A 23,314-nucleotide genomic window follows, 5' to 3' on the forward strand; every position below is an offset into this window, starting at 1 on the left:
AAATAATTCAAATTATTGGACTTACAGAGGAAGAATTATTTTTTTCTATTTGCTGTATTAAATACTTGAACCTCTTAGTTTTACAGAGAAAAAGTATAACTTAGAAAACAAACTAAAAGAAAACAATTGGTGTCAGAATAAGAACAATTACTCTCTTTTTCTCTTTTTTTTTCCCCCCACAGTGATCCTGGTGGGGGAATTGAAATGGCTGAGTTCATTCGAGAGGCCACACCCCCAGTTGGTTGTAGTTCAAGAAATTCTTATGCTGGCCTGGATCCAAGCAACCAGGTAGGAACCTGTGTTATTCTGTTTTGCTTTTTTCCTTCCTCCTGATGGTGGTCTCAGGTGTTCTCTTGTCTGTTACAGTCAGTTGATGTTTGGGTTTATCTTGCTGATAATTTTTTGATTTGTTTACTGATCATTGTTTATTACTATTACACAGAATTTTCACATTAATTAAGTACTTTGTTGCTGAGCACATACCACATGCTCATTGCCCGGGTTAGTTTTGATCAAGATAGTTGTGAATGCCCTTAGGAACTTGTACTTATTTACCTTCACAGTGTCTGTATTGGCAACATCTCAGTCTCTTTGTGGAATGAAATGGCTTAGTTCTTAAATATGGCTGCACTTTTTGTATTCTTAATTAAACCTGCACTTTCTTCATACTGACAGAATATTGGCAGATTACCCTGGGGAGTAAGCCTATGATTTTGCAACAAACTTTTGAACAGCCACACCTTTTACTTTTTATTTTTTGGTAGGGCTGACGAAAGGACAGCAGTGGCTAACCACCTTTGGTAACTATACTCTTGGCCTTGTGTCCATTAGACTTGCCCTGTTGCAGGAAAGAGAGTGGGGCACGAGAGGATGGTCACATCCCAGGTCACATCCAAGTCCCTGGGACAGTTGCCAAGTGTGGGTTCGTGGCTTCACACAGGAAAGAATTCAAGAGGTGTCTTAGTAAAGCGAAAGAAGGGTTATTCAGGCAGGAAACACACTGCACAGATAGAGTGTGGACCAACTCAGAAGGTAAGAGAAGCCCAGGTATGGTGTTGTCAGGCTTTATAGGGTTAAGTAGTTTCCTATCACTTAACCCTATAGTGATAGTGAAGTCACTCAGTCGTGTCTGACTCTGCGACCGCATGGACTATAGCCTACCAGGCTCCTCCATCCATGGGATTTTCCAGGCAAGAGTACTGGAGTGGGTTGCCATTTCCTTCTCCAGGGGATCTTCCCAACCCAGGGATCGAACCCAGGTCTCCCGAATTGTAGGCAGACGCTTCACCTTCTGAGCCACCTGGGAAGTCCCAGGTTCATAGGCTAATGAGTGGGAGGAGTATTCCAGCCATTTTGGGGAATGGGTGGGAATTTCCAGGAACTGGGCCACTGCCTACTTTTTGACCCTTAGGATCAGCCTTGAACCTGTCATGGCACCTGTGGTGTGTCATTTAGCTTGCTGATGTGTTGTTTTTTTTTTAATTGAAGTATAATAGCTTTACATTATTGTATTAGTTTCTGCTGTAAAACAAAGTGTATCAGCTATATATATACACATATATCCCCTTCTACTTGGACTTTCCCCCCCTCAACTCATCCCACCCCTGTAGGTCATCACAGAGCACTGAGCTGAGCTCCGTGTGCGATACAGCAGGTTCCCACTGTTGTTTTTCAATCACTAAGTTGTGTCTGACTCTTTGTGACCCCATGGACTGCAGCACGCCAGGCTCCTCTGTCTTCCATTATCTCTTTGAGCTTGCTCAAGTTCATGTTCCTTGAGTCGGTGATGCTGTCTAATCTCATCCTCTGCCGTCCCCTTCTCCTTTTGCCTTCAATCTCCCAGCATCAGGGTGTTTTTCAATGAGTCCACTCTTAGCAACAAGTGGCCAAAGTATTGGAGCTTCAGCATCAGTCCTTCCAATGAATATTCAGGGTTGATTTCATTTAGAATTGACTGGTTTGATCTTGCTGTCCAAAGGAATCTCAAGAGTCTTATCCAGCACCACAGTTCAAAAGCATCAGTTCTTCAGTGCTCAGCCTTCTTTATATTCCAAGTCTCACATCTGTACATGATTACTGGAAAAAACTCTTGTTAACCTTTGTCCTGCTTCATTTTGTACTTCATGGCCAAACTTGCCTTATTCCAGGTTTCTCTTGACTTCCTACTTTTGCATTCCAATCACCTGTGATGAAAAGGACATCCTTTTTTGATGTTAGTTCTAGAAGGTCTTATAGATCTTCATAGAAGCAGTCAACTTCATCTTCTTTGACATTAGTGGTTGGGGTATAGACTTGAATTACTGTGATGTTGAATGATTTGCCTTGGAAGTGAACTGAAATCATTCTCTTATTTTTGAGATTGCACCCAAGTTCTGCATTTCAGACTCTTGTTGAGCGAGGGCTACTTCATTTCTTAGGGATTCTTGCCCACAGTAGTAAATATAATGTAACTGAATTAAATTCACCCATTCCCATCCATTTTAGTTCACTGATTCCTAAGATGTTAATGTTCACTCTTGCCATCTCCTGCTTGGCTACATCCAGTCTGCCTTGATTCATGGATGTAACATTCCAGATTCCTATGCGTATGGTTCTTTACAGCACTGGACTTTACTTCTACAGACACAGCCACATCTGAGCATCATTTCCACTTTGGCCCAGCTGCTTCATTCTTTCTAGAGCTATATTGGTGATTGCCTCCCCACTCTTCCCCATTAGCATATTGGACGCCTTCCGACCTAGGGGGGCTCAGCTTCTGGTGTCATATCTTTTTGCCTTATCATAGTGTTTATGGGATTCTCAAGGCGAGAATACTGGAGTGCTTTGCCATTTCCTCCAGTGGATCGCTTTTGTCTGAACTCTTCAATATGGCCTGTCCGTCTTGGGTGGCCCTGCACAGCAGCATGACTCGGTAGCTTCACTGAGTTATGCAAGTCCCTGTGCCAAGGCTGTGATTCGAGAAAGGGTGCTCACTAGCTCTTTGCTGTATAGTAAATAGGTGTCATCCCAATCTCCCCATCCTTTTCACCCTCTCCTCTTCCCTTGCTGATGTATTTCGATGAGTGTGTACTAAGGCCCAAGGTCTAAGAGAAATAGGCTATTTTGGACCTAGTTGGTTCTAATCGTTTTATGTCATTTCCTTAGGCTGTGTCATTCTTTCAAAGCTTGTGTCCTGCCCCTATCCTGTCTCAGCCCTACTTGTTTTAGGGAGGGAGTCCCATCTTGAATATATTTGACTCATGTCTGCACCTAAATGCATAGCACATCTGACTGATTTGGTTTTCCTTAAAATATTAACTCTTGTATTAAAAAGGGCAGATGTCAAAAGCTATTGTGCTAACTTGGATTTTGGTGTTTTAGTTTTATACTGTTTATAACAAAAGAAATTATTGATGTAATTATTGTTATCCTTTAGGAAAGCTGAAATGAGGAAGTAAGTTGGACTTGTTGTGTATTGGTAGAGAGATATTCGATACAAAGATACCGTGTTTCTTGTACATGTTTTATTATATAGCTCTCACTGCACATAGTCATAGTGGTTTGTAAATGTCTTCAGTACTAGATCGTGAGCTCCTTGAACACTGGGGCACTATCATAGTCACTGGCACCGTTCTTTCCTTCATGCCACTGCTGCCCGTCTCCTTTCCATCTTCTATTCTCCATTTCCCCACCCACCCCACCCACCCCCATTTTTTAAACTGTCGCTTATACTCCTCTCTTTCTGTCACTTACCTTCCTTAAGATGTTTTAGTGCCTGATGGTATTTAAGGCATTTTGCTTATCTGGGATGTGGAGTGGGTCTCACCCTCTCCACCTCTTACCCTCAAAGGGTTTGCAATTTAATGCATGCTCAGTCGTGTCCAACTCTTTGCGACCGCATGAACGGTAGCCCACCAGGCTCTTCTGTCCATGGGCTTTTCCAGGCAACAATATTGGAGTGGGTTGCCATTTCAATTTCATAGTAGATATCTATAAGTAACTGAAGTTACGATATATTACCAAGGAAATATAAGTAAAAGGTGCAAAGTAATAGTTGTCATAGAAATGGTACAGAAAAGGGGCTAATGATTTCCGAGGAGAAAGTAAATGTTTCCAGCTAGAGAGAGAGATGGCAAGCTTTCATGGAGGAGGTGGCCTTGCCTGATTGCCTTTAGTTAGAAGTAATTTTTGTTTTCTGATGTTCATAATTGTACCTGGACTTTCCTTTGGTCCTTCTCAAAGAGAAGAAACACTGGAGCATTTTAGTTTGTGCAGATCTATTAAGGAAAACTTCACTGCTAAGTGTGTGCAGATACCATTTTTTTCTTAATTTTTTCCTTTTCTAAATGTGTTTATTTTTAGAAAGTTAGCAGATGAAGGAAAGCTGCAAGAAGAAAATAAAATCATCTATAATGTCATAATAAAAAAGAAGTTTTTAAACAGAGATTTTAGCGTGCTTGCTCTTTGGCACTTGACTCTCTTCAGTGACTATATCATGAATGTTAATACTATTAAGTGTTTCCTGCAGTGAACATCTTGAAAACTGCATTTTATTTGTATGTACTGTGGTTTATATTTTCAGTCCCTTACTGTTTCACATGTGAGCAGTAACCACCCCATTATATTTGCGGGGATAAGCTTGAAACAGTTCAGAAAAGCATGGAGGATAAAAATATAACCATACATTGTATCTGTTAAGATTGCTTTTGTCACCAAGTAATAGAACTCAACTAATTAAGTGACTTAAAGAAATAGGAGTTTGTCACCTACATTTGGAGCTGGTTGTGTAGCATTTGTTCAGCAGCTAAACATTATTAGGGCTCTGGGTTGGAATTTCCCCAGGCCTTTTGGTTTTCTCTCAGAGTCGCAGAATGAGCACAGACAGCAGCTTCAATTATGATCCTGTTGAAAAGTGAAGAAGCAGGTGACAGTCTGGGGCAGAGTTGTCCTTGGTCATCATCGTCTCAGACACAGGGAGGTCTTTTCCCCAGAGCCTTCCAGTAGACTCTCCTGTACATTCATTGACCAGAATGAGGGCACACACCTAGATTAGAGTCTGGGTCCTCTCTTCATAAATCAAAAGATATATGTCCAACATTTGAACAAAATGAGAGGCTTGTTAAGGAGAGAAAAAGGAAACACTTTGAGGTTGTGAGCAAATGACTACTCTATGCATATTCAAAAAACTTTTCTTTTTTTAAAGTTTAAATTCTTAGAAGGATGCCACGAAATGGTACTTTCTGGTTTGCTTACTTGTTTGTAAGCTTCTGTGTAGAAAGTTATGTGTTTATTATTCTAGTAGAAAAATAACTTGTTGGTTTTTTAACTTATTTATTTAGCAGGTATGTTTAGAATGAAACTCTTTTTGCAGTAAAATGCTTTCGGGGCCTTTTTCTCCCTGTCTGTTGCAGTGCTTTTTGTGGCTAATTGAGAGCAGATAGCAGGAAAAAGCAGGAGAATCAAACTTAATAAACTGTTCAAAAATATTGCAAAGCTCATTTTTTTGGTCTATACTGCTTATTAGTAGTTTTAACCTATATGCATATGGTTATTTTTGCTGGTTTTCACTTGACATAGCTTTCATATGTGTAGTGTATGCATATTAAGTGTATAGCTCAGTACGTTTTTACATAAAGTGTACACCCATTTAATTGCCATCCAGACCAAGAAAGTCCCTCATGCCCCTTTAAAGTCATCATTAGCTATACTTTTACCAAATTTCTCATTATATACTTCTGTTCAGTTGAATCAGTTGAAGGGAAAGATTTGGCAAAATGCAGGTATTCTGTGAATTTTCTTGGTTTTAGTATAAAGATACTAAATTTGCTTGACTGTTCTCTTCTCGAATCCCTTGTAAACGGATTATAACAAGAACTACTCAGACTTGTTGATTTAGTTAACTGTCATGTTGTTATATTTGGTTTCCTTAATGTGTTCATGGAATTTGTGGTATTTGTTTATATGATTGTTATAATAGTATAATACATGATGGTTATAAAATTTTAGGGAAATTGTATACCATCTTGAGTATAAGCCCTAAAAACCCCACAGATTTATAATAGTGTTCTGTTTGTAGAGTTTGTGCTAAAAATTCCTTTTTCTTAAATGCCTTAGTTTTTTTTTTTTTTTTAATTACTATTTTTAGAAAATGCGTTATAGCAGCCTACAAAGAACTTTCTGCCTGAAACTCAGGAAAGTACATATTGATGCACTAACAATTTGACAGGAAGATTTAGGTTGCTCTTTGTTACTATGTTTTATCCTCCAAACTTTCCCTTTATAACCCCTGATAAGACTACATTTATTTCAGGTAAACTTGACACCTAGTTTTGCTTTGTTTATAACTGGAACATGTCATGATGCAATGTGAAACTGATAACGACTGTTTGACACAGATTGTCTGGGATTGGAGGCTCTCCCCCCGGGGGCTCCATCAGCCCTGAGCACGCGCGGGATTCAGCGTCCTGCTTGTGTGTACTGGGTGTGCCGCACGCACTGCAGCAGTGTGGCTCTGATATGTCATGGCCTTTTGGTGAGAGTGACTGGTAGCTTGTTCTGATGATATCACCTCATTTGATAGTCTTGCTAGCCTGTGCTGATGGCACAGCTAGCATTGTGTTTACTTCATGTCATGTTTGCAGATTGGATCTGGCTCCTCTCGTCTGGGAACAGCAGCAACTATTAAAGGTGGGTATGGTCTTCCCTGAACATTACCTCTGACTTTCCATTTCTTTTTTGGTCCTAGTAAAGATAATTAATTGTATCGTGTATTTACGTGTAATGAAAAATCATTCTTGAAATTATTTTGTGGATAAAATTATGTATCTTGTATTAAAGATTGTTGGTTTTAAATTGTGGTCCCTTTTCAACAGGACCAAGTGACTTTCACTTTTTTTATCATCCAAATTTCATAACAGTATTTTAACCACTTGGATTATACTGTATGAATTGTACGTTTTGATCTTTAAGAAACTTCTTTGCTTCTTTGCTTTGAGGGAAAATGCTTTCATGGATTTTAGTGGGGTTCATAGAAAACGAATTTAATGTGAAACCGTTAAATTAGGCACAAATAAGACACTAAAAAATTTTTTTCCCCAATACATCAGGTTTATCTCATTTATTCAATACATCTATGTCAAATAAATTAATTATTATTTTGCCCTATAACTTTATAACTTTCTACTTTTTCCTGGGAGGGACTTTTAAATTGTTTCAAGTTATTACATAATTTGCATTTCATTTTTAAAACTTCTTTTGAAAGAAATAGTTGTATTAGCTAGTATTATGAGGCCTTTCCATATTTGGTTTGTAGCATATGTGATCTGACAGTCCGTGATGCTTCCCGTCAGTTTAATGCATCTTCTTTTATTGTAACCCCTGATACAAAAACTGCTTTAGTTAATAAATATCTACTATACTCTCTTATGTCCTTCTTTGTTATGCCACCTGCACAGCTTTTACTTTTAATATAATGTCGTCTTGGGTTTCTCTTAACTTTGTAGGAGATACAGACACCGCTAAGACTTCTGATGATATCAGCTTAAGTCTGGGCCAGAGCTCTAGTCTTTGTAAGGAGGGAAGTGAAGAACAAGGTAAGAATAATGGACTTCATGGCAGCATCATGTATTGTGATGACCAGGGTGAGTTTCTGCCATGTGCTGCTCATATTTTGGCAGAAGTTTGTAATAATTTAGTGTGGCTTTTTAGAAACGTGGAAATAAAATGATTCGCTAGCATAGCAGTAGCACAGTGTGATAGGTACTCATAGCTTTTGGAATTCGGCTTCACATGTTCTGCCAGGTAAACAGAGAAACTTGGTGAGCATATGCCATAGAATGAATATGAGATGGGAGGTAAGAATCTGCTCTTCCTTTAGTTGGTCAGAGCATCTTGCTTAGCTTACTGATAACCCAGTGTGTAAAGCTGTTCTTTTCCATCCAGTGTGACCTCTAAATGCCAACTGCTGCATATGTTGCCCGGCTGCAGAGACAACAGTGTGTGTGACAGGGAAATAACTTGCTGTTGGACTTACTGAGAAACTGTCTGCCTCCAACATGGTGTCTTCTTGTAGCAGATTTGTAATGTAAATTTTGGTTTTAAGTGATTTTTTTTTTCTCCTTATTCAATTTCATTGTAAATGAGTACTTTGGATTTTATAGAGTTCTTTTTCTTTTAAAGAACTGCCACATTTCTGAGTTTGATTTTTAATTTTCAGACATGAAAGGATGGATATGCCATACCCATTTCCAGTTGAGATTATCCCAGGTTATATAATCAGTGAGCCAGAATTGGATTAGAAACCTGTCTCCCTATTTCCAGCCTGTTTTTTTTATTGTTAGCTTATGGGTGATGTTTGGTAAGCAGGCAGACTGATAAATTTCCTATTATACTTCATTATGAAACTTATTTATAGGGTTACAGATCGATCATTGAATGGAGACATTTTCCCACTAATTTAGTGTTTTACCCAGGTTTGATTCTTACAAGGATATTTTGTTAGAATTTTAGGTTTATCACTGTAATTGCTTTTGGAGAATTGCAGTACCTCATCATTATTCATTTGCTTTGGTGGACCACCCCTCACAGCCTGTCTCCTCCCCTTAAAAAATGCAGTTGAATGTACTGTGTGGTCTGAAAGCTATTTTCTTATGAAAGGGAAAGGTGAATTCATCTCTGAGAAGCACAGTGTTCTTTTGTAGAATACATAATCAGCAGTGTCTCAGAAACTGGGTAGTGATCATAGAGGGGCTAGTGCCCCTGCACTTAACGGGTCATAGGTCTGTTCATTTTCACCTGGGAAGTACCTTGTGTGAGCAAGAATGTAGTAGTCTGTCAGGTTGGGAATTATACTCACACAGATCTACCCTGGCAGGTACATATTGACGCAGACAGTGATGACATATTCAGTCACTGAGTGCACACTGTTGTCCTGTGAAGAGTCAGCATACTTCTCCTTTAAAGCTTTGTCAGCCACATGGCCTCTGTTGCAGCTATTCAACTTTGTTGTTGTAGAGTGAAAGAGGCTGTAAACAACCTATCAATGAGTGGGAATGACTGTGTTATACTAAAACTTTATTTACAAAAGCAGGCAGCCACTTTGGCTCTATAGGCCTTCGTTAATCAAACCCTGGTTTAGGTCATCTCTTAAGCACTTGCTGTGTGTTCACCCAGTTAATCTTCACGACAGACATTTGAAGTTCACAGTGTTGTTATTCTCGCTTTACAGAGGAGCGGAGTTATAAGAAACTTGCCCCAAATCACCCATCTGCAAAGTAGCAGTCGTGTAGTTCAAATCTAGTTCTAAATTCTGCTTTTAATCACTATGCTGTACTACTTTCGTACAGTTTTATAACTTGCTTTTATCATATAGCATTTTCCCCATGTATTTAGCAATTATTATTGAGTACTCATGTGTGCCTGATACCATTCTAAGTACTAGAAAAAAGTTGATGAACAGACAGAATTTTCTACCATTGTGGCTTTCATGCCCTTAGTATGGAAACATGCTACTGTGAATCAAACATGTATGCAATGATATGGAATGGTGGGGTGGGCGCTGTGGGCATTGTAAGTTTAAATATTACAGGGTGGTCGAGGGGGAGTCTTGCTGAGAGCAGAGGCCTGCAGGAGAAGGAGTGAGCCGCGCAGGCTCTCTGGGAGGAGGGAGACTGCCTCCGTGCAGAGCTAACAGCACAGGCAGAAGCCCCAGTGCAGGAGCATGCCTGTCAGAACAGTGTGGCTGCTGCAGAGCCAGTGAGGGGCCAGGTTACAGTCTTGTAAGCCGATTTTTTTTATTTATTTTTTAAAAAATGTTTGTTTATCTGACTGTCCTGGGCCCTTGTTGTGGCATGCAAGATCTTTAGTTGTGGCATGCACACTCTTAGGTGCAGCATGTGGGATCTAGTTCCCTGACGAGGCATTGAACCCAGGCCCTCTGCTTTGGGAGCGCAGAGGCACTGGACCACCAGGGAAGTCCCTTGTAAGCCATTTTAGAGATTTTGCTTTCAATTTCCAATGAGATGAACAGCTGTATAGAGTTTTGAGCAGAGAAGTATCATCATCTCTATTACATTGTAACAGTCATTTTGGCTGCTGTATTGTTTGAGTATGTATTAAAAGGGGCAGAGGCTGATGCAGTTGGCAGATTATTGCAATAATCAGAGCACAGATCAGGGTAGTGAGAAGTGGTCTGACTGTGTGTGCTTAGTTGCTCAGTAGTGTCCAACTTTTTGCGACCCCATGGACTGTAGCCCCCAGGCAGCTCTGTCCGTGGGGATTCTTTAGGCAAGAATCCTGGAGTAGGTTGTCATGCCCTCCTCCAGGGGATCTTCCCAACGCAGGGACTGAACCCAGGTCTCCTGCATTGCAGGTGGATTCTTTACCAGCTGAGCCACCAGAGAAGCCCAGTCTGACTGTGGCGGATGTTGATGAAAGGATATGATGAATTTGGAAATAGCATGTGAAAGAAGTAGTAGTCATAGATGACTCTAAGATTTGGGGGTTAAATCATGGGGAGGGTGGATTCTCCATTAACTGAAAAGGAGAAAACTGAGAAGGAGCAGATTTAGAAGTGGGGAGAGCATGGTGAAGGGCATGAGAAGGGGTTCCTTTAGGGCATATCAGGTATGAGTTGCTGTAGGACCTCTAAACAACAGTAGTTAGTAGATAATTAGATAGGCTTGGATTTCAGATAAGAAATCTGGGTTGAGGTTTTAAGTTTAGGAGTTTTCAGTATATAAATTAAAAAAAAAAGATTCAGTTATGTCAGACGTGGGGTTGGGTTAATATGAAGTTCGTGAAGTAGCAGGGAATGCCTGTATCGTTAGCTGGGCCTGGAGTCCTGGGCCTGGTTCCCTGATCGAGATTGCTGTAGGTCTGGGCTGCGGTTTGGCACCACCTAGTGGCTGTTGTTCATTCTGGCTTAAATAGCTGAGACTCTGCTGGCTCTCCGGCTGCTTTGGATTTACAGGACAGTGACCTTTAGTTATTTGGTTAGCAGTTAGTTGACTAGTTGGCACTCATTCTATCAGCCTGATTCAGGATGATTGGGAGAAAACTGAGATTGTGGGCATGTGTCAGGTATGTTTTCTAAGAAGGGATTATCTGCAGTTTCCCTCCTTAGCTTCATTCATGTTTTCCCTACCCAAGATCAGAACTCTAGTCCATCCCTGTGTGAGTACTGAGGCTGGGTAGAAGACAGAGAAACTAATTACAAGGTATTTCTGAATTTTAGTTATTACGGGGCCAGAATATTGGATGAGATGTATGAGAGAGAGAGAGTATAGGTAGAAAAATGAAGGAGTTCCAACAGTCGAGCGCTGAGCCACTGCAGTCTAATAAATCCAGGAGACTGAATTGGAGCAACTGGTGAGGCAGAGGGGCACATCCCCACATCTCAGGGAGAGTGATCCGCTTTGTCAGAGGTTGCTGGTAGGCCAAGTTATATGAGACTGAGACTTGACCGTTGAACTTCACAGCACAGAGGATGTTGGTGAGCTTGATAGCTTCTTAATGGAGTGGGAGTAGATTACATGTCAGAGGAGAATAATTGAAAACAGTGACTATAGACTACTTTTTGGTGAATTTCATCGGAGGTTATTATAAAACTCCTTAAAACAAAAAACTATAAAAACATGCCATAAAAAGGTTGAGTAAATTATATTGTCTTAATAATAACACTATGCAGGTACTAAAATGTATTTAAAGAGTACACAATAATATGAGAAAATATCTAAAGTGAAAAAGATGGCACTGTATAAAAAACATGACTGGGTTTCCCTAGTTGCTCAGTGGTGAAGAGTCTGCCTGCCAATGCGGGAGACACGGGTCCAGTCCCTGATTCAGGAGGATCCTGCATGCCTCGGAGTAGCTAAGCTCATGCGCCACAACTGGTGAGCCTGTGCTCTGGAACCTGGGAGCTACAACTACTAAGCCCACATACGGCAGCGGCTGAGGCCCATGAGCCCTGGAGCCCGTCTCTGCAACGAGAGAAGCCGCCGCATGAGAAACCCACACATTGCAACTGGGGAATGGCCCCACTCGCCACAACTGGAGAAAGGCCCGCGCAGCAGCAAAGATCCAGCAGAGCCCAAAAGCTATTTGTAAATACAATTATTTTAAAAAATATGGTTCCAATCTGTAAGCGTGTAAGAGAACACTAAGGGTATGTGTGCATATGTTCGCAGGAATGTTAAAAGTAATATACCGTATTTAGCCATAAAAGAGAATAAAGTCCTGATACATAATATAGCGTGCAAAGTGAAAGAAGTCAGATACAAAAAGTCACATTGGAACATTATATAGTTCATTTACATGAAATGTGCAGAATAGGCAAGTGCATAGGGACAGGAGTGGTTGCCAGAGGCTGAAGAAGGAAATGAGTATAATGGGTATACGTTTCTTTTTGGGATGATGCAAATGTTCTAGAATTAGACATTGGTCATGAGTGCCCAAATCTGTGACTATACTAAAAACCACTGAATTTTATTCTTAAAAGGGTGAGTTTTATGACATGTAAATTATATCACAAAGAAAGGAAAAAAGTGATACACCAAAAAATATTAACAGTTATCTCAGTGGCAGAAATGTAAATCATTTTCTTCTTCATACTTAACTGGATTTTATAGAATTAACATTTTACTTTTATAAACAAAAATCATAACTTCCTCCTCTGTTCTAGATCATCCCCAGCAATTATAAAAAACAAACGGCTTTATTTCTCTTACATTCCTGAAAAAAAAAATCCACCTCTCTTCCTTTATCCTCACCTCCTCTGTTACCTGTCACCTTGTATCTCTGGTGTCCTTTACATGAATAATCTTTTCCAGAACCTTGTACAAATATCTGATTTTATCTTTTAGCAGGAATTTCTAGAAGTAGATTATTGATCAAAGGGTAGGTATGCTTTTTGAAGGTTTTTGGTTACCTTGCCAGATTTCTTTGTAGAAGGTTGGTTGCACCAGTTTGCACACCATGAATAGTGTGTTAGATGCCTTTCTTAATCTGAATACTACTAGTAGCAATCACTGGAAAAAACCTTAATTGGGTGAAAAATAGTATCTCTCTGGATTGATTTGATCCTGTCTTTGACAGTATTGCTACCAGGAAGAAAAAAATGTCTTAAGATAGCATGTTTACTTAAAATTTCCTAAAACCACCTAAAATTCTTCCTGACAGAGTCAAACTTACTATGATATGTTTATTTAGCAACACTGAAGAAACCAAATGCATTAAATTAAATTTGGCTATGTCTTTTAAAATGAAAAACTTAAATTTCTGCTTCATTAATGTCTTGGGAGTTGGTATTTTTTTAAAGTCTATTGTATATTAGAATTAGTGATTTTCAACTACTTGCTCAGTTAAGTTTTTGTTTTATAAAATATCCTTGAAATGTGAATATTACATCACCCCCTAATTGCTTAATAGGGATATATATTGAGAGTTTTTAAAAATAACATTATAAATTAATGCTATAGAAAAGTAAATGCAGGGATGGTTTTTAAATTTGGGTTTTTTAGGGAATGTAAGAACCCAGCTATAGCGGCACAGTTTTGAACAGATGAAAAGAATATTGGTTTCACTTATCTTGAGGACTTTAAGACACAAGATAGGTCATTTATAAAATCACAGTTTTTATGGTACCTTCTAGAGAGTATCTCTAGTTTAGATTTTTAGTTGTTTACATCTAACTTACATTAAGCTTTTTTTGAAGTCTGTAAATATTTCTAGAAGTCATTCTTATTTTATATTAATCTTAGTGGAAAAATTATGCCTTTATTATTTAAAGTGACTACTGGGAAGAATCTGACTTATTATAGACTGTTAACTCTATTTTTCCTATTCAGTTATGACAAATAAGACAATAATATTTCTTTTTATTGAACTAACAGCAAACTTAGCAATCCTTGTCTGTTAAAAGGTATATTAAAAAATCAGCTATTGTACACTTTGGTTGTCAAGCTATGTTTCAAGATAAATGAGAATGTAGGTAGGTGGGTAGATGGGTTTATTTATATTTTTAATCTATCTTTATGTGTGTATAGTATATATGATAACTCAGGTCACTAATCCCTGCCCTAAATGAAGGGTTAAGGAATAATCTTACAGATAGAGGGGGGAGATATGTATTTTTTTTTTTTCATGAAGCATTTTTAATTGCTGCATCAGTGGTAAAAGATAAAATGTAGTATTTTGCCCTGTAATTATTATTTTGATATTTTCAAGCAGTGTGAACAGGAAGCCATCTTCTATCATTATACCATATCTTGTCTGGGCCTTGGTCAACCTTTTGATTCTTTTTGTTTGTTTCTGACTACTCTGTTTTTGTGGATTTGAAAAATCAGTTATATTAGTTTTTCAAAAAGATTTTAAATTTAGCTAGGTAAAATAATGATAGCTACCATTAATTGTGCCAGGCATTGTGTTAGGGAAGTATGTTATTAACTCAGTTATCCCATGGTGAGATTGATATCACAGTTTACAGATGAGGAAGCAGAGGCTTGAAAAGGTAACCCACCTTTACCCAGTTACTAAGTTTGGGACAGAACTGACACAGAAATCCAGGTCTGTTTTAAATGTAATCCTTTGTTGCTTCTTATTTTATTGTTGATAGTCCATAGAACTTTTTCTGAGGTTCGTTGAAGATTTGGAAGTTCAGTTCATTCCATTAGTAGAATGCTTTCTTTCTTTAGCTGGGAAATAGAAAGAAGCCCTTTGGAACGACTGGCCAACTGTTATTCAGTGAGCTACTTGGGAAATAGTTTATGCTTAATTTATGGTACACTGTGAATTCTTTCCATTGTTAGACAGTAGAAAAAACAGATTATAGATTTGTGTTAACATTTCCAAATATATGTTTGAAACAGATTTGGCAGCTGACCGGAAGCTCTTCCGCCTGGTCTCCAATGATTCCTTCATCTCCATTCAGCCATCCTTATCCTCATGTGGACAGGACTTACCAAGGGACTTCAGTGACAAAGTGAGCCTGCCAAGTCACAGCCACCACCACCACGTCGAGCAGTCTCTATCCAATGCCTGTGACACAGAAGTAGCTTCTCTTGTCCCTTTACATTCGCACTCTTACAGGAAAGATCACCGGCCGCGGGGTGTACCACGGACTTCTAGCTCTGCTGTGGCTTTCCCAGACACCTCACTGAATGACTTCCCTCTGTATCAGCAAAGGCGTGGGTTGGATCCTGTTAGTGAGTTAGAATCTTCCAAGCCTCATTCTGGATCCAAAGAATCCTTGGTGGAAAATGCGTGTTTACCTGGGGAATTTCAGCTGGTTGGCGAGCTGAAAAACAGTAATTCTCAGCCACCTACCAGAAGTGGGAAGAGCAAACCCTTGAACGCAGACAAAAGCATGGACAGCTTGCGAAGCCTGAGCACGCGCAGTAGTGGCTCCACGGAGAGCTACTGCAGCGGGACCGACCGGGACACCCACAGCACCGTCAGCAGCTACAAAAGCGAGCAGACCAGCTCCACTCACATCGAGAGCATCTTGTCGGAGCACGAGGAGTCTCCCCAGGTGGCAAAGAAGAGCAGTCAGAAGAAAGAGGGCTGTGCCAAAGCAGAGGACAAGAACAGCTGCGCCGGTGACGAAAGGACTAGCGGAGCAAAGACTGCCGTGGACGAGAGCACGGACAGCGGGGCTCAGGGGGCCAAGGAGCCTAACGGCTCTGGGGGCGCGCACTGCCAGAAAGGCCTCAGCACCTCTGCGTCTGAAGAAGCCAATAAAAACCCCCACGCAAATGAATTCACTTCCCAGGGGGACACACCACCTGGGAAGACTGCTGAAAACCAAGAGGAGGAGGGTGAGAAGCCAGCTGTGTCAGTGGACTCGAAAGTTAGTAAAGATGTTGGTGGAAAGCACAAGGAGGGGGATGTGCGACCTAAATCCTCCAGCCTAATCCACCGGACAGCCTCTGCCCATAAGTCAGGCAGGAGACGGACAGGGAAAAAGCGGGCCAGCAGTTTCGATTCAAGTCGGCATAGGGACTATGTGTCCTTTCGAGGTGTCTCTGGTACCAAGCCGCGTAGTGCTATATTCTGTCACGACGAGGACTCCAGTGACCAAAGTGACCTGAGCAGAGCGTCCAGCGTCCAGTCTGCTCACCAGCTTGGCAGCGATAGCTCTTCTAGCACCACTTCTCATTCTTGTCAGTCTCCTGAGGGCAGATACAGTGCCCTCAAGACCAAGCACGCCCCTAAGGAGAGGGGCACCGACTCTGAGCATACACACAAAGCCCACCTGGGCCCTGAAGGAACTGGCAAAAAGCGGACAGCACGGCGGACTTCCAGCACAAATAGTGCCAAGACTCGGGCCCGAGTGTTGAGCCTGGACAGCAGCACAGTAGCGTGTCTGAATGACTCCAGTAGGCTAATGGCGCCTGAAAGCGTAAAACCCTTAACGACTTCAAAATCCGATCTGGAGGCCAAAGAGGGAGAGGTGCTAGATGAGCTATCTTTATTGGGACGGGCTTCCCAGTTAGAGACAGTCACTCGGTCTAGGAATAGCTTGCCAAGCCAGGTTGCTTTTCCTGAAGGCGAAGAGCAAGACGCGGTCAGTGGAGGTAAGTAAATTGCAGGAGGAGATTCACCCAAGAATCTCTGCAATTTTCGATGCTGTTGATTGGATGCTACTTCTTCAAGTATATTTTGTGTTAACAGCCCCATATCCACGATGTTGTTAAAATAAACTTTCTTTCCATGAAGAAGAAGATGGTTATCTTAAAAAAGGTTTTGATCTGAACACCGAGAAAATGGTTTTTGTTGTATTATATATCAGTTTGTTTCCATGGCATTCACCTTTTCTAAGCCATTGGCCACCTGTTAATGTTTTACCAGGAATAACAAAAAAATTGGTCCCCTTCCTCCTTTGTACAACCACAGTAACAACAAAATGTAGAATTTTATTAGGGTTCCAAACCATTTTTAGTTATCTCTTATACACTGTGTGCCACTGAACTTTGAGAATGAGATCTCTCAACCTGTTACATAAGATTTTTCCAAATATTACTTTAGCTCTATGTACTTTGAAAACATATGGCTTTTTTCTTTGTTTCTGTCTTAGGTATTTTCTTGCTTACTCAAGTTTTAGTCATTAAACCGTTTTTCTGTAACTTCACATTAAAGTTTATTAATCTACGTTTGCAGTTTATTATCCATTAGTGGATATATGATGCTCCGTGTGATAACAGTAATAGTGCTTTGGTTAAAGTATGAGCTTACTGATTTCTGGTTTATGCGGAATTGTGCAAAATTCAGTAGGTGATTTTGTATTGTCAGTGTGTGTTGGCCATTTTGTTTATTTCAGAGTTGTCTCTTGGTATTTCCTCCTGCCCAGAATAGTTTGCTTATTCTGTTTCGGTTATTATGGAGTCTCGTTCTTGAATCAAATCAGAAGAATGAAGTCATCTGTTGATAGCGCATGACTTTTTTATCATCTGCCTCATATCCTTTAATAAAGCTTATGTCTTTGGCTTTATAGTTTGCAGTCTATTGGTACAGTAACATTTAGTCTTTTATGAAAAGTTAAGCTGAGTTTTTGTTTGCACAAACATACTGAAACAAGGAACATGCTTTTTCTCAAAGAATTCTAATTTTACCCACAGTTTTTAAAGTCCATAATGTGGTAAACATTCTCTTGCTTCTTTTGGTATAGTTTATAACAGATTAATTTTTAATAGGAATGTAAAAAGTGATCTGTAGTGCCTAAGGAAGAAACTAGTCTGACTTAAATATTGAGAACTAATTATATCTGAAGTGATTATAATCATTTGGTAACAATATAGTAATTAACTTCGCGAGTCTTTGATGTGGCTGTCAATCTGCTTTTTGTAACAGGTCTGAAATGCTTTTAGTGATTTCTCACACAAATCATGTGTGTTTGCGATATGCAGGAAACCAATGGGTTTTAAATTATAGCTTAATTTTTATTAAAAGTGTGATTAAAATAAATTCTAAGAATGAGCATGCAATGATAGAACACTATTGCCATTCTAAATGTTGTTGAAATGTAAGTAAAAAGATAGTACATCTTATGCTTTTGTATTAAAAATGCCATTTCCTTTTCATAGGGAGTGTAGGGTGTTCTGTTTTTTTAGGAAAAGTTACATGAGGTCTTGTTTGATCTTTGATTAATATGAGCCCTCATTTTTCAGATTTCAGCTTTTGTTTTGTGTTCTTATTTTTATAAAAAAAAGCAAACTATCCGCTATTAAAAAAAAATAAGGAACTAAAAATTTCCATTTATTTCACTTCAGTGGAAAAAATTTTATCATCTGTGGGCTGTTAAAAACATTCTTTTGCCAAAGGAAGACATTGTCGGAACTGTTTTTATCTGAGCTTCATTGTGTTTAGAATAAAAATAAGAACAAAACTAAACTGCTTAAATATATTGGATTTATATTTAGTTTGTTTTCATCTCATTTTGTTAGTGTCTTGGTTTCTTGGAAGATTGGAGGGAGTGGGAGGCAATGTATTTTGGTTTTCATTATTTAAAAGTTATGTAGAATCTCAAATACTTTGTAAAATGTGTTAGGTTACATTTATTGTTAGTTTTTTGGGTTTTTTTATTTTTGATGATTAGGAGACATTTTTCTTCACCATCTATTCTACTTTCTGTACTCCTGAAATGTGTCAATACAACAGAGGATACAGGTTGACCATGTGTATGGCTATACATTAACTATAATGTATACATTATACATTAACTATACATTAACTATAATGTATTCATTATACATTAACTATATATTAACTATAATGTATAGCCATACTAACCATTAGATTTTATCCTAATGAATTTGGATGTGTTGCTGAGCTTTCCAGTGGTTTCTTTTTGTCTTATCTTTAAACTGGATGGTGTTGGTCCTGTGGAAGGATGAAATTAAAGAAATGTACTTTGAAGTACTAAAATAAACTAAAATGGGGGTTGCCTGATATAGTGACATGGCGTCATACATCCTTGTCAGTATATGGGCTCACTGTTGTCATGATTCTGGGAAAGCTGCTTACCTTCTTAAGCCTTGACTTCCTCATCTTAAAATGGAGGTGATAGTGATATCTATCCTATAGAGGTTTTATGCGGAGAAGGCAATGGCACCCCACTCCAGTACTCTTGCCTGGAAAATCCCATGGACGGAGGAGCCTGGAAGGCTGCAGTCCATGGGGTCGCTGAGGGTCAGACACAACTGAGCGACTTCACTTTCACTTTTCGCTTTCATGCATTGGAGAAGGAAATGGCAGCCCACTCCAGTGTTCTTGCCTGGAGAATCCCAGGGACGGGGAAGCCTGGTGGGCTGCTGTCTATGGGGTCGCACAGAGTCAGACACAACTGAAGTGACTTAGCAGCAGCAGCAGAGGTTTTATGAGGACTGAAGGCTTTAATAGATTTAAAATTCTTACAACAGTGCCTGGTACATAGTAAAAGCTTATTAATAGCACTGATGTTCCTGTTTCACTGGGTTTCCCTGACAGTTCAGTTGGTAAAGAATCTGCCTGCAATGCAGGAGGCCCCAGTTTGATTCCTGGGTTGGGAAGATTCCCTGGAGAAGGGATAGGCTACCCACTCCAGTATTCTTGGGCTTCCCTGGTGGCTCAGTGGGTAAAGAATCCACCTGCAATGCAGGAGACCTGGATTTAATCCCTGGGTTGGGAAGATCCCCTGGAGAAGGGAAAGGCTATCTACTCAAGTATTCTGACCTGGAGAATTCCATGGACTGTATAGTCCATGGGGTTGCAAAGAGTGGACACGACTGAGCGACTTTCACTTCACTTCTGTTTCACTGACCAGTCTGTTCTGCTACTCATGTGTATCCTGTCCTAAAGAAAATGATTAAATATAGAAATACATTAGAGATACTCTCATTGTGCCATTTTGAAACTCAATAATAGTAAAAGTAAAAAATCTGAATTCTTAATTTCTTACATAAAAGAAAAACATTAATCTGATATAATTAATCTCACCTTGGCAGCAATACATGTGTAGCCTATCTTTTGATACTCATTCATATAACAAGTGATTGTTTTCATAGGACTTCTCACTATTAATCTAATACTTTGATTAAAATTGGATTTCATCAATAATGTTCTATGATTGCTTAGGTAGGAAAAAAGTTTTATGTTCAAGCTATTTTCTGTTGTTGATCTCTTGTTTTTGCATTTAATTTTTCTTTTATAATTATAAAGCATATCTTTAATAACTTATGACTGGTATTTTAAAAATAAAAAAGTACAGACAAATTATATATGATTGAAAAGTATCCTGTTTTCTTTTGGGTCACTTAGTCTTATTTACCACCTGATTCAACAGACTGTGAAGAACAATCAGAATAGAAAGATTTATGTTCATTCCATTATTTGTTTGTTTTTTTTCTCGATTTCTTAACCTCTGTTTTTCTGTTTGAGAACATTATTTTAAATGTAATAGTTGGGTTCTGTAAGCATGAAATAGGATCTTGTTATAATATTTTTGTGTTGGGAATCAATGATAGTCTTCTGTCAAGGGATTGTCACTATATAAAGAAAAGCCAAATTTTCTTGATGACGGCTTGTGAGAGTGTGTACCATACATGTAAATTTGATCCTAAGTATCATTGAAAGAAGACAAAGACCACTGAACCAAACAGAGTATGTGAATTAAAGCTTTTGTATTTTACTGAATAGAGGGACTCTAAATTCTAATAGATTTAATCTTCTCATTTCCCAGTTCACATGGGAGGTTAGAAGAAGAAAATAAATAGAAAGGGAGGGGTTCCTGTTGAGGCTAAAACTGATGGCAGCAGAAGAAATGCCCTGCTGACTCTACAGAAGCCGGAATAACCATACGAACCAATGCCAGAAACACATGGGAGGTGGTCATTAACTGCAGGGGCGAACTGTTTGTTCAAGGACATCATAATATCATAACTTAATGCTGTATTGCAGTATAACTCACTAATAAATGTGTATGTGATTAAGGAAAGTTTATATTTTATTTAGTCTATACTGAGAAGAAAGCTTAGACATATAAAACCACATCAAAGAGTGTTCGTTAGATGTAATAAACAGGTTTGGATCCTTCAATTACTTGGAAAAATTATCTTAAGAGTTAAGAGGCATTTTATTGATGAAACAAATAAGGATTATATATCAGATTCACCAGATCAGCCCATTCTTTCTAATACCAGTAATGTTCTGTTTAAGGAATCAAACAGTTACATTTTAATGCCATCTCTAATTACTACCTGGATAGTCCAGCAAGCCATTAAACCTGTGTCTCAATTTCTCAGTTGTAAACTAGTAGTAGTAAGTGTTCAGGTTGTCTCACAGTTAATGATCAGACTTTTAACAAGCTACCATGTATATAACTTCTTTGTATATTCATTATGAAAACTAAGATGCTGATGCCTTTCAATCATTTGTAAGGAAGTTTTCCATTTTAAATATGTCACTTCAAATATATATTCTTCACTAATGACGCCTTATTAGGTGAATCTCCTGAAGATATATTTAAAAATGTTTCTGAGTGCAGTTTTCCAGGAGAGAGGGTCTGTCAGACCATTCACAAAGGATTTAAAAAGAGTAGGAGCCACCTATGAAAGTAAGTAATCCTTAAACTCTGTCTTTTAGGAACTGTTCTGTGTGATAATGACTCCAGAGTGTCATTTAATTTCGTCTACCAAACTGTATTTGATTGACTGCCTGGGATTATAGAAAGTATCGATAAGGATATGCAAATTCTCGATACAGCTAATAATTTTGTTGTTGTTTGCTATTGTTGCTGGTTTATGGGTCAAAAAATAATGTAGTCCTTTAAAATGTTTTCATAGATAGAAATTATTTAAATTCAGAATGAATGCTTAGAAATTGGGCAGTAGATTCTTGTTCTTTGGCCTCCCAGAAAATGATGCTTATAAGCATTTGTTTCAATATTAAAATCTTGGCATGCTGATATTAGCATCATTCTTGACTGACATGGAAATAAGAAAAGGAAAGAATGGATTTCATGCCTAGACTAAAATATTTCCTTTAAAAGAATTCTTTGACTGTGCATTTCTTCATATAGTAACTTAATTATTAAGTAAAATAATTTTTTACCTTGAAGAATATTTCAATGTATTTCAGAATATTTGCATTAATTTTCTGAAATGTGTATATGTATATGTTTCGTATTTTCATCTTTTTTCTTTAATAGACACTCCACACTGAAAACAACACCTTTCTTGAGCAGTTTCTTCTAGATTTTTATTCATTTAATAGTGATTGAGCTATTATGAGAGACCAGTTTTAGCAGTCTGTAACAACTAGAAAGTAACAAAGTACATATGAATCCTTCAGGTAATCAGCTGAATGATTCACATCATTTTTAAGTGGCATTTTTTTCTATATGTATCTCTGCTAATAACTTTCCAGTTGTTGAGATACAAAGCCTTCACCACCTACCTCACCAAATTGTGCTCTTTTGTGCCATCCCAGTCCTCCTGAAATAACATGAGTGCCTTTTTTTTAAAAGTCTTTATTGGATTTGTTACAGCGTTGCTTCCAGTTTTGTTTTGTTTTTAATTGCTTCCACTTAAAAATGTTTTTGTTTCTTGGCCTGAATGCATGTGGGATCCTAGCTCCCCAACCAGGGATTGAACCCACAACCCCTGCATTGGAAGGCAAAGTGTTAACCGCTGGACTGCTGAGGAAGTCCCATATTAGTGCTTTTTAATGCTTTCCCCATTTCATTCACATAGTAAAACAAACTGATGATCTATTCTTTTAATACCCCCATATTAAAAAAAATGGTACGTAAAAGAAGTCAATATAGAGTGTGTAGGATTTTCCTTAACTCATGGAGATAAATGGGAAGTAACTCAGGTGGGAGGTATGTATTTTGTTTTCTTTGTGATCTTTCAGTTCAGTTCAGTCGCTCAGTCATCTCTGACTCTTTGCGACCCCATGAACCACAGCACACCAGGCCTCCCTGTCCATCACCAACTCCCGGAGTCCACCTAAACCCATGTCCATCGAGTCGATGATGCCATCCAACTATCTCATCCTCTGTCATCCCCCTCTCCTCCTGCCCTCAATCTTTCCCAGCATCAGGGTCTTTTCAAATGAGTCAGCTCTTCACATCAGGTGGCCAAAGTATTGGAGTTTCAGATTCAGCATCAGTCCCTCCAGTGAACACCCAGGACTGATCTCCTTTAGGATGGACTGGTTCTATCTCCGTGTAGTCCAAGGGACTCTCAAGAGTCTTCTCCAACACCACAGTTCAAAAGCATCAATTCTTCGGTGCTCAGCTTTCTTCACAGTCCAGCTCTCACATCCATACATGACCACTGGAAAAACCATAGCCTTGACTAGA

The 23,314-nt window shown here is 38.9% G+C and overlaps 1 protein-coding gene across 3 annotated transcripts in view; it reads left to right on the forward strand.

Moving 5' to 3' along the window:
- The window catches only part of PCNX1 (pecanex 1), a 177,988-nt gene that overhangs the window by 41,005 nt on the left and 113,669 nt on the right, over nucleotides 1–23,314 (forward strand). For all 3 annotated transcript variants that reach the window (XM_052647207.1, XM_052647205.1, XM_052647206.1), the window contains exons 3-6: nucleotides 183–288; nucleotides 6,621–6,666; nucleotides 7,482–7,571; nucleotides 14,844–16,550. In XM_052647207.1, coding sequence (XP_052503167.1) covers nucleotides 183–288; nucleotides 6,621–6,666; nucleotides 7,482–7,571; nucleotides 14,844–16,550 — 1,949 coding nt within the window. The remainder of the gene's footprint in view (nucleotides 1–182; nucleotides 289–6,620; nucleotides 6,667–7,481; nucleotides 7,572–14,843; nucleotides 16,551–23,314) is intronic.

This window comes from Budorcas taxicolor, chromosome 10, assembly GCF_023091745.1.
Source record: "Budorcas taxicolor isolate Tak-1 chromosome 10, Takin1.1, whole genome shotgun sequence".
NCBI lineage: Eukaryota > Metazoa > Chordata > Mammalia > Artiodactyla > Bovidae > Budorcas > Budorcas taxicolor.